This window comes from Protomyctophum parallelum (genome assembly GCF_964188405.1).
Source record: "Protomyctophum parallelum genome assembly, chromosome: 7".
NCBI lineage: Eukaryota > Metazoa > Chordata > Actinopteri > Myctophiformes > Myctophidae > Protomyctophum > Protomyctophum parallelum.
The window spans coordinates 27,891,236-27,903,683 of NC_139705.1; the positions used below are offsets into that span (position 1 = coordinate 27,891,236).

A 12,448-nucleotide genomic window follows, 5' to 3' on the forward strand; every position below is an offset into this window, starting at 1 on the left:
AGTTTTAGTCTAGTTTTTATCTGTTGACGAAATCAATGCTGCGTTGCAGGCCAGCTGAAGCAGCTCCAGGATGAAATGGGCCTGGTCAAGCAGCAGAGGGACGACGCCTCCAACAGGTCACTGAAGGAAGTGCAGGGTGCCCAGGACGAGGTGAGGTCCCTGCGCGCCGCCCTGGAGGAGCGCGAGCGGCAGCTCGCCTTCGCCCAGGGTGACCTAGCGACCGCCACCAAGGACGCCGACCAATGGCGCCAGGCTGCCGGCAAGCACCAGAGAGAGATCGACGGCCTCCAAAGTGACCTCCAGCAGCAAGGAAAACAGTGGCAGAAGACTGCCGAGATACAAGGTCAGAGATTAAAAATAGGGTGCATTTTGCATCCCAGTTTATTGTTAAGGGACGCAATAAAACAACGACCTCTGCATCCACGGGATGCACTACTGTACTACTGTACTGTTATTCTAGTTTATTTTGCTAGCTTTAGTTATAATAATAATTTCTTTTTCTGTTTTCTACATGAATATAATCACAAACCATAGGAAATTAAATGGGAGTTAAATGCTGCAATTTGTAAAAAGAAAAAGGCAAAATATGACGTTGTTGAAGTGAGACTCATAAAATGTCCCTGGGACATTGCGTGCACGGGTCGCCACAAACGCACATATATGATATATATGAATATAATTTTAACGGTGTCTGTAACATGCTGTCTTGCAGCAGGTGAATTGAATATCATTTTAACGGTGTCTGTAACATGCTGTCTTGCAGCAGGTGAATTGAATATCATTTTAACGGTGTCTGTAACATGCTGTCTTGCAGCAGGTGAATTGAATATCATTTTAACGGTGTCTGTAAACATGCTGTCTTGTAGCCGGTGAGGTGCAGTCGATGCACCAGGAGTGCGTCAGCCTCCAGAAGGAGTGCTCTGGCCTGCGCTCAGAGAAGCAGGACATCGTCAACAAGTCTGAGAAGGATAAGGGAGCTCTGCAGAAGGAGTGTGCCGCCCTGCGGGCCGAGAAGGAGGACCTGTTCAGGTAGGGTGGAGACCTCACATGTCCAAAACTGCTCTCTGTCAGGGGGGAGAGTAAGTAAGTAGCTTTGCCGAGCCATGAGCCTATTTTCTGTTTCTGTAGCGTGAGGCAGCTTGATGTACAAGTACACCCCCTGGACATGACGCTAGTATGTCGCAGGGACTTATACCCCCAATCCAACCTATTGATGCTGAGTGTCAAGCAGGGAGGCATTGGGTCCCATTCTTTGCAGTCTTTGGTATGACCCTGGCCGGGGATCGAACCCCCGACCTCCCAGTCTCAGGGCGGACACTCTAACGTCATAATACTAATAATAATTATGGTCCCATGATCCCCATGTCCAGGAGCCACCATGATACCCCTGATAACCCCTGTCCCCCTGTGTCTGCTATAGAGCAGGGGTTTTCAACCGGTGGTCCGCGGCCCCCTGGTGGTCCGCGGAGGTACTGCTGGTGGTCCGCAGCCAGGCATTCATAAATGTTGTATTTTTTCCTTTTTACCTTTCTAATATCATCATCATCATACTATAATTCTAACAATGTCTGAGTGTGTGTGTGTGTGTGTCTGTCAGAAACAGTGCCGTAACTCCTTACTGCCTGCACCAATCACTCCCACTCTCACTTTTCACACAGGCATTGACCATATGCATATGGAGGGCGTAACAAAGCCCTTTTTTCGATTTGACACATTAATGATTATTAATTAATGTATTAGTCAATTACAAACGCACCCGGGCGCAGTACCCTTCACGGCCACAAGGGGGGGGGGGGGGGGGCAAATATCTCACAACGGGTAAGGACTAGTATATATAAAACTTATTTGCACTCTTTTTACTTGTTTGTGAATAATAATAACTTAAGTCGAATCTAACATTTCAAAAAGTCAAGTGCTCAACGCGTCAAATAAACTAAAAAGAACAACAACTCACGATGTAAACATATCACGCACAGAATTCGTTTCTGCAGCAGCTGACGGAGCCGTCAACTCAGCTGCTGCAGCGGAACAACCATCCTGCTCTTCCACCCAATGCATGTTGTGCTTACCGTGCTTACTGCCCAAGGCAAGCACGGTAAGACGTTGCCATCCAATTCATAATAATACGTTTTGGAAAGTCAAATCTCCCTGCCATAGAGTTATATTATCTGCCGCGGATCGGTTGAATAGTCTCACGTAATACGTGACGTATTCAATGTGCAACTTCTCAGTCTATCGTTGCCGAAAAGGCAGAGCTACAAGCTCACAACGTGATGTGTGATGTGAGCTTGTAGATTGGCTATTTTTGGTGCATGACACCGTCGTACGATTATGTATACATTATGCTTTTAAAGTGACGGTACACAATGAATAGTTCCCTCTGTCTGTTAGAAAGGTACTGTATAAGGCCCTAGTGTGTGTGTGTGTGTGTGTGTGTGTAACTGAAATGGATTATTATTTTGAGACTTATTTTTAGTCATGCTTAGTACAAGTAAAAAACACTTTTGTAAAACTTTTGATAATAAAATACTTTGAAACATAGTTTGTTTTGTCCAGCTCATGAATGTAGCCTGTGATAGTGTGATTAGTGTAAGAGTAAGTAAGAAGAAAACAAAAACAATCTTAACCCATGGTGCATGAATGCCCCACCACTATTGTGTCGGGTGGGTCCATCATAGATCTACGATGAACCCACCCGACACAATAGTGGTGGTCCCCAGGCTGCTCCTAGTCAGAATGGTGGTCCCTGGGTCAAAACCTGAAAACCCCTGCTATAGAGCATCGCCGTCCCGCCCCCTTTCATGACGACGCTAGAATCAGAAGTGAATTCCTCATTCATTTTCCTCATAGACTTTTCAAAAAGTATTTATTCAAAGACGATTACGCAGCGGACAAAGCCAACTCGAGTTGTGACACAAAACATTGTGTTTACTGTCATTTGTCGTCACTAACTCGAGTTGGCTTTGTCCGCGGTGTAAACGTCTTTATATAAATACATTTTGAAAAGTCTATGACGAAAATGAACGGGGAATTCACTTCTGGTCCTCGGGAGGAGGCGGGACTGCGAATCTCTATAGGAGCCACCATGATAACCCCTGTGTCCCTGTGTCCTCTATAGGAGCCACCATGATAACCCCTGTGTCCCTGTGTCCTCTATAGGAGCCACCATGATAACCCCTGTGTCCCTGTGTCCTCTATAGGAGCCACCATGATAACCCCTGTGTCCCTGTGTCCACTATAGGAGCCACCATGATAACCCCTGTCCCCCTGTGTCCACTATAGGAGCCACCATGATAACCCCTGTGTCCCTGTGTCCACTATAGGAGCCACCATGATAACCCCTGTCCCCCTGTGTCCACTATAGGAGCCACCATGATAACCCCTGTGTCCCTGTGTCCTCTATAGGAGCCACCATGATAACCCCTGTCCCCCTGTGTCCTCTATAGGAGCCACCATGATAACCCCTGTGTCCCTGTGTCCACTATAGGAGCCACCATGATAACCCCTGTCCCCCTGTGTCCACTATAGGAGCCACCATGATAACCCCTGTGTCCCTGTGTCCACTATAGGAGCCACCATGATAACCCCTGTCCCCCTGTGTCCACTATAGGAGCCACCATGATAACCCCTGTCCCCCTGTGTCCTCTATAGGAGCCACCATGATAACCCCTGTCCCCCTGTGTCCACTATAGGAGCCACCATGATAACCCCTGTCCCCCTGTGTCCACTATAGGAGCCACCATGATAACCCCTGTCCCCCTGTGTCCACTATAGGAGCCACCATGATAACCCCTGTGTCCCTGTGTCCACTATAGGAGCCACCATGATAACCCCTGTCCCCCTGTGTCCTCTATAGGAGCCACCATGATAACCCCTGTCCCCCTGTGTCCACTATAGGAGCCACCATGATAACCCCTGTCCCCCTGTGTCCACTATAGGAGCCACCATGATAACCCCTGTCCCCCTGTGTCCTCTATAGGAGCCACCATGATAACCCCTGTGTCCACTATAGGAGCCACCATGATAACCCCTGTCCCCTGTGTCCACTATAGGAGCCACCATGATAACCCCTGTCCCCTGTGTCCACTATAGGAGCCACCATGATAACCCCTGTGTCCCTGTGTCCTCTATAGGAGCCACCATGATAACCCCTGTGTCCACTATAGGAGCCACCATGATAACCCCTGTGTCCACTATAGGAGCCACCATGATAACTCCTGTCCCCCTGTGTCCTCTATAGGAGCCACCATGATAACCCCTGTCCCCTTGTGTCCACTATAGGAGCCACCATGATAACCCCTGTGTCCTCTATAGGAGCCACCATGATAACCCCTGTGTCCTCTATAGGAGCCACCATGATAACTCCTGTCCCCTTGTGTCCACTATAGGAGCCACCATGATAACCCCTGTCCCCTTGTGTCCACTATAGGAGCCACCATGATAACCCCTGTGTCCACTATAGGAGCCACCATGATAACCCCTGTGTCCACTATAGGAGCCACCATGATAACCCCTGTCCCCCTGTGTCCACTATAGGAGCCACCATGATAACCCCTGTCCCCTTGTGTCCACTATAGGAGCCACCATGATAACCCCTGTGTCCCTGTGTCCTCTATAGGAGCCACCATGATAACCCCTGTGTCCCTGTGTCCACTATAGGAGCCACCATGATAACCCCTGTGTCCTCTATAGGAGACACCATGATAACCCCTGTGTCCTCTATAGGAGACACCATGATAACCCCTGTGTCCACTATAGGAGCCACCATGATAACCCCTGTCCCCCTGTGTCCTCTATAGGAGCCACCATGATAACCCCTGTCCCCCTGTGTCCACTATAGGAGCCACCATGATAACCCCTGTCCCCCTGTGTCCTCTATAGGAGCCACCATGATAACCCCTGTCCCCTGTGTCCTCTATAGGAGCCACCATGATAACCCCTGTGTCCTCTATAGGAGCCACCATGATAACTCCTGTCCCCTGTGTCCTCTATAGGAGCCACCATGATAACTCCTGTCCCCCTGTGTCCACTATAGGAGCCACCATGATAACCCCTGTCCCCCTGTGTCCACTATAGGAGCCACTATGATAACCCCTGTCCCCTGTGTCCACTATAGGAGCCACCGTGCAGAGAAGGCCAGCCTGCAGGCAGACAGCGCTGCCCTGCGCTCTGACAACGACGCCATGCTGAAGAAACAGCAGCAGCTGGACAAGGACCTGACCAGGTCAGTGTTCCAGCGTTGTTGTTGTTTTTGGTGTCACGTTTTGATTTTGATTTTTAGTCGTATAGTCTCTTGAATAGTTTTTAATTTAGTTTTTTTCACATTTTAGTCAACCATGGAATGTTTCAGTGTTGGTCTAGTTTTAGTCGACTAAATGTCACAAGAGTTTAGTCGGTTTAGATCTACAGTTGATTTAAATGTGTCGACTGAAATGTATTTTGGCGGTCCTTGATGCCGTCGAAATGACAATCTCTTAGATCGGCTATTTTCAGCATGCAACCACGTGTAAAATGACTTAGACTGGATCTCTTGTCCACTAGTCCCTTCCCGTCAGTCTAGTCTAGTTTTTATTTGTTGACGACATTGTCAATACATTTAGTCATCATAGCTTAGTTTTAATTTAGTTTCCATTTAGTTTTCGTCAGTGAAAAAAGGTAGTCGACGAACATTTTTTGTCTTAAGTTTTAGTCGACGGAATCAACACTGGAACTAGGCAAATATACCTAACAAAAACAAAGCTCCCTCGATCCGTCTCATCCCCGCAATACGTCCACTTCCTCGTTCCTCTTCAAACTTGACCCCCTGACCTGGTTGTTTGAGCTGCTCCGATCAGGTTTTTAGGGACCGATCCCGATCACTTGTTTTTCTAACGATCGGCCGGCCCGTTACCGATATTGTGCGTAAGGGGAGAATTTGAATATGTCCAAAAGTATTACCGTATATTATGTCAAAACCCACATAAAAAAACTGTTCCTGTGTGTGTGGGGAGGAAGTTGTTGAGGCCATGTCACAAAGATAATATACTGTTATATCTACTATATTATTACTATGATATATTTGATACCACTTAAAATGGTATAAAAGAACGGTTTCTCCAGATTGGGTGAATTGCCTGCCGATCACCGATCGAGTCATTTAGAGTGAAAATCAGGCCGGTCACTGATCGGTGGCCGATCGATCGGAGCACCTCCACTGGTTGTTTCTGCCATAGTGCACGTGGCCCCTGACCTGGTTTGTTTCTCTGCCGTATAGTGCACGTGACCCCTGACCTGGTTTGTTTCTCTGCCGTATAGTGCACGTGACCCCTGACCTGGTTTGTTTCTCTGCCGTATAGTGCACGTGACCCCTGACCTGGTTTGTTTCTCTGCCGTATAGTGCACGTGGCCCCTGACCTGGTTTGTTTCTCTGCCGTATAGTGCACGTGACCCCTGACCTGGTTTGTTTCTCTGCCGTATAGTGCACGTGACCCCTGACCTGGTTTGTTTCTCTGCCGTATAGTGCACGTGACCCCTGACCTGGTTTGTTTCTCTGCCGTATAGTGCACGTGGCCAGAACGCGGAGCTGAGCTCCAGCCTGGAGGCTCTGGAGAGGTCCCAGGAGCAGCTGGAGAAGAGGCTGGCGGAGCTGAGGTCTCAGCACCTTGAAGACAGCACCTCGTTCCAGGCCAGACTGGAGGAGGCCGGGAGCCACGCCACGGAGCTGCAGAGAGAGGTAGGCGGGGCCATGCAGGGGGGTGGAATGATTTGGGGCTGGGAACCCCTTTTGGTGTTTTAAAGCATTATGTTATACTTTAGCTATTGTAAAAATAGCAGATCTACAAGCTCATAGCGCGGCACCGAGTGCTATGAGCTTGTAGATCTGCTATTTTTAATTTTTTTACAAATACAGTAGTAGACAATCATCACGTCAAGGTTATCAATATGCTGTCTGAGTCAGGCAGCTGAGGCTGAGCTGAGGAACCCATAACAGGGGGAAGCGCGGGGGGGGGGGGGGGGGGGGCAGTGTTGTTTTCGTCGACTAATACTATGATAGAAAAAAATTCGTCAACTACCTTTTTTCACTGACAAAAACTACATAAAAACTATGACTAAATATACTGACAATAAAAACTAGACTAAAATGTTAGGAAGAGACTAGTGGACAAGAGATCCAGTATAAGTCATTTTACACTTGGTTGCATGCTGAAAATAGCAGATCTAACAAGCTCACAACACGTCACACTGCGACGCTTTGTGAGCTTGTAGATCTGCTATTTTCAGCAAGTGTAATAACAGTCATTACGACAGCATCAAGGCCTGACAAAACTAAATCAACTGTAGATTTAGTCGACTAAAATCTTAAGATACATAGACTATTCATTATTGCCATCCCCTAGCTTTAAAGTTGGAGTGCCATGATTTCTTTCCACCCTAAAACATGATCATCAGGTCTTAATTATTGTTATTATCAAAAAAGTGTACAGTATTTGTTAAAATGTCGTTTTCATGTGTGCACCCCCACCAGTTCATTAAGTATGCCTGGTGGGTGGTGATGGGTGGTGATCCAACTGAACTTAAGCCGCACCCACAGCTGCAGTTGTATGATAAAGGCGGGGGGCACTCCATCTTTAACATTTTAAGCTCCAAATTCAGCTCTTTTGAAGCTCTTGATTCTTTTTTTTTTTGCAGATTAATCAGATTTCAGATCACCTATAGACGCTCGTTTTCTTTCTGAAACCATGCATTAATCTCTTTACAACTGGCCTCGCTATTGTGGGTGCGTCATTACTTTACATTAAAAAACATACATGTAGTTGATCTACAAGCTCACAATGCAAAGCAACGTGCACGATACATTGTGAGCTCATAGATCAGCTATTTTGGCAATTTATCAAATCAGGCTTTAAGTGGTCACTTTATTTTCTAGTGTTTTTAATGACATGCCGTCTCTGACGGGGGCTCATGGGTCTGCGAAGGCAGTAGTAGGAAGTAGGAAGAGTCATTTCCAAAATGGCTGATGTGCATAGAGCCTATTGTCTTTTCTGGGCATTCACCCGGGGCTGTCTAGAACAAGTGTCTTCTGTTCTCCGGGTCATGTAAGCAGTGTTCCTTGAGGAGGGGGTTCCAGGTGATCCCCCAGCTAAATGATGGAGAGTCAGTATACCAAATGGACCCTTATATAGATCTTTAACTCTTGAGTTCTCAAGAGTTACATTAGTGTTAGATATACATCTGCATTACTTAATTTACAAAAAGTGTACACAATAGAGAACGTAGAAGAATTGTTATTTTTATCAATGCTTGCCAACAGCATTGAATTGTGGACAAAATCTTAGCCAACGACAACTAAATATTCTTCAGTCTAAATCCCATCAAATGGTGGTTCCGTGGCTCAAATGCCCAATACATAATGGGCCTTAATTGACGTGAAAATGGTTGAAAACCACTGATGTAAAGACATTGCTTGGAATTAATTTGTGTCATGTGAATGTGTGTAGCCTGGGCAGCATTCCCTTTCAGGGTTTATGATCCGATCGGGAGCGGATGATATCGCTACCGTCATGTTGTAGTATTGTTTTGTAGTCATCAATCTTCCGGAACTTCCTTTCCCCTCAATCCGATTTCTCTCAATAAAAGCTACAGGCTACGAGAGCTTTTATTGTTATTCTTCCGGTTTGAGGGAAAAGGAAGTTTTCCGTTTGATTGTTCCTGCCTGATGACTACAAAACAATACTACAACATGATATCATCCGCTCCAGACCGGTTCACAACACGGCACTTCTGGAACAGAGACCAGGCTTTCCTCCGAGGTGGAAAGCCTGGTGACAAGAGGTTAGACTGTGTGTAACCCGACACCCCGCTCTGTTGTTCCTTTTCGACGGCAGTGTGACGACACCCGGGCCGAGCTGTCAGACCTGAAGGAGAGACACGAGAGCAGCGAGCAGGAGAAGCAGTCGATCACAGAGCAGCTCCAGGAATGCAACGCAGACATGAAGGCTCTGCAGGACAGAGGAAGCAAGGTGAGGGGTGTGTGTGTGCGTTTGCGCGTGCGCGTGTGCGTGGGTGTGCACAGACCACCAGGTTTCCTCAACAAAAGTCTCGGGTACCCGTAGCATTTTACAGAGCCCATTCGTGTCGAGAAGCCTAGAGACCACGGATTGCCAACGTTTTGACCGATATCTTGCAAAAGAAAAATATTGCTAAATATCTCAGAATTATTCAGAGTGTTCGTTCAGTATGCTGTATATTAAACTTTGAAAAAGTAACTAATTATACAACGAACAAGCAAGTAACATAATACACACATACTGATACATGGAACCCCCTCAAAGCCCCCCGGGGAGATCCTTAGGGGGGGTCTCCCTCATGGAACCCCCTCAAAGCCCCCCGGGGAGATCCTAGGGAGGGGTCTTTCTCATGGAACCCCCTCAAAGCCCCCCGGGGAGATCCTTGGGAGGGGTCTTTCTCATGGAACCCCCTCAAAGCCCCCCGGGGAGATCCTTGGGAGGGGTCTTTCTCATGGAACCCCCTCAAAGCCCCCCGGGGAGATCCTAGGGAGGGGTCTTTCTCATGGAACCCCCTCAAAGCCCCCCGGGGAGATCCTTGGGAGGGGTCTTTCTCATGGAACCCCCTCAAAGCCCCCCGGGGAGATCCTAGGGAGGGGTCTTTCTCATGGAACCCCCTCAAAGCCCCCCGGGGAGATCCTTGGGAGGGGTCTTTCTCATGGAACCCCCTCAAAGCCCCCCGGGGAGATCCTAGGGAGGGGTCTTTCTCATGGAACCCCCTCAAAGCCCCCCGGGGAGATCCTTGGGAGGGGTCTTTCTCATGGAACCCCCTCAAAGCCCCCCGGGGAGATCCTTGGGAGGGGTCTTTCTCATGGAACCCCCTCAAAGCCCCCCGGGGAGATCCTTGGGAGGGGTCTCCCTCATGGAACCCCCTCAAAGCCCCCCGGGGAGATCCTTGCGGGGGGTCTCCCTCATGGAACCCCCTCAAAGCCCCCCGGGGAGGGGGGGGGGGGGGGGGGGGGGTCTACCGTCTGCTCTATGTGTGACAGTGTGAATCTGTGCATGGATTCACAAGGACATTCTGTCACCACACACATGCAGTCCTACGCCTACAGTATGTCCTCATTGATCAGTCCTACGCCTACAGTATGTCCTCATTGATCAGTCCTATGCCTACAGTATGTCCTCATTGATCAGTCCTATGCCTACAGTATGTCCTCATTGATCAGTCCTATGCCTACAGTATGTCCTCATTGATCAGTCCTATGCCTACAGTATGTCCTCATTGATCAGTCCTATGCCTACAGTATGTCCTCATTGATCAGTCCTATGCCTACAGTATGTCCTCATTGATCACTGGCACTGTCTTTACGATTACGGTTCCTTGACGATTCCCTCTTGTTTTGGCCGGTCCTTTATGGCCTCCTTAATGCCTGATTTGATCTTACACTATAGGTTGCATGCTAATAATAGCCGATGTACAAGCTCCTGATGATGCGTCGCAGCTTGTAGATCGGATAGTTTCAGAGCACGACACCGGAGCGCAACCAAATTTAAAATGACTCGTCTTTTAGTTCTACTGGATCTGTTCTCCACTAGTCCACTATTCGTTGATGAAATTGTCAGTACATTTAGTCTATATATTTTTTTATCATCATAACCTACTGTATGTTTAGTTTTTATTTAGTTTTCTTCAGTGAAAAAGGTTTTTAGTCGACGAAATCAACACTGCCCACCAAACCTGTCCTGGCCACAACTTGGACAGGTTGGTCAATGCCTGGTCAATGCCTGGTCAAAGCGTTTCAATGAGGCTAAACACAGCTCGCAGAAAAACCTATTTTTCTCGCTTTAGTAAAGAGCAATTAAAATGTTAGGTTTGATTCTAGATTAGATTTGGTTAGTTGGAACGTTGTTGTAAGCGTTAGAACAACGTTCATCTACTCAGGAGAGAAGGAGAGAACCCCACAAAGATCATTTATGAGAGCTGTCATTCTAGTTCCAATACCAGTCTGCCTTTTTCACGACGCCTTCTAGTTAAACGTATCATATCGCTGTTAAAATGTATCGTTTTACACCGCTATAATTCCCAACCATACAGCATGTCCCTTCTGCAGTTGATCACTGTAATATCGCTTCCCTCCTGTAGATGTCCCTAATGCTGCCCGTTCAAGCCACACTCATCAGCCTCGTCCTGGTTTTGCTGCTGTGGTGCTTCGGCGCCGTAGCGGCCCCTACAGGCGCATTGTGGTAGAATTAAGGTACACATGACAGTACGCTGAGTCCACTCAGCCTGCCCTCCCCTCATTTCCATGCATCCGTCTCTCTTGGGAACGTTGCATGAACGTGAGAAACCAACCAACCAACCTGCTGCCCCTGGAGAGGGCAACGATGTCTAACCTCTCTAACCGTCTGACACCTGCTTGTCTTGTCTGGATGGATGGATGGCTAAAAAAATGCTTTAACAACTGTTTCTCTCTCTCCATGCGTTGGTACCTTCCTTTATCGGCAGTGGCTCCTGAACCCGCTGCAGTGTCGTTCGTATAACCACGACGCATCGTGTGCCGCATTTGGCCATTTAAAGACGGTGTTTTTTTGTAGGCATTTGGTTACAGATGATTCTCCTTCTTTAGGGTTAGGGGTATTTTACTGTTAGACTGCTGATAAGTTATTGGTTTACCTATCATCCTAGATGACTCTATTTCTATGTCGACTATTTCTTTAGCGTCTGCTAAATGCCTAAATTGTAAATTGTACACCAAATCTCGGCGACCAAAAAATGGCAAAAATAGGCGATCGTTGTGAGCTTGTAGCTTTTTCCCCCCCAGAATGTTCACCTATCATAGGTATGGCATGGTGTTTGTGTGGTTAAGTTTAGGTATGGCCTGGTGTTGTGTGGCTACCGAGTGTCAATCAGATTACGTTACCTTAAGAAGCCCCGCATTGGAAGCTTTCTATAGAAGTACCGCTAACGGTTCAGGAGCCACGGCCGCTGTGTTTCTACTTGTGCCAGATGTTCTTAACCCCATGTTGTCTTCTGTGCTGCTGCTGTGGTGGTGACCTCCATGAGGTCTGCTTCCCTCTTAACCGCGGTGGGACAGGGTTGAAAGGGACACTCAACCACATCTTATTTTAATTATGTCTTTTTGGGAGACAAGAAACACTTCCCTGGGGTTTTTTATGTGGGTAATATGTGTTGACACTTTGAAATAGAGACAGTCTTACTGAGACAACATGCAGTCCAGGAAGTAAGTGAGCCCAGTGTCCATGACATCATGGATGAAATACTAAAATATCTAAAAACCCCAGGAAAGTGTTTCTTGTCTCTCCAAACATCATTCAAATAAGATCTGGTTGTAAAAGGGCTGAAGTGTCCCATTAAGGCTTATTCATAGTTATTCCAGTTTTCGGTGAAGAGGTGTAAAAAAAACCCAGATGTGTCGTGTGTCGAGCCGTGACCACCGCGA

The 12,448-nt window shown here is 47.5% G+C and overlaps 1 protein-coding gene across 5 annotated transcripts in view; it reads left to right on the forward strand.

Moving 5' to 3' along the window:
• Positions 1-12,448, forward strand: part of slmapb (sarcolemma associated protein b) — a 39,593-nt gene that overhangs the window by 22,156 nt on the left and 4,989 nt on the right. For 4 of the 5 annotated variants that reach the window (XM_083768637.1, XM_083768638.1, XM_083768639.1 and 1 more), the window contains 6 exons: positions 50-343; positions 867-1,029; positions 5,117-5,224; positions 6,541-6,712; positions 8,865-8,999; positions 11,131-11,242. In XM_083768637.1, coding sequence (XP_083624763.1) covers positions 50-343; positions 867-1,029; positions 5,117-5,224; positions 6,541-6,712; positions 8,865-8,999; positions 11,131-11,235 — 977 coding nt within the window. In that variant the 3' untranslated portion in view covers positions 11,236-11,242. The remainder of the gene's footprint in view (positions 1-49; positions 344-866; positions 1,030-5,116; positions 5,225-6,540; positions 6,713-8,864; positions 9,000-11,130; positions 11,243-12,448) is intronic. The other variant, XM_083768640.1, reaches the window with a different exon arrangement.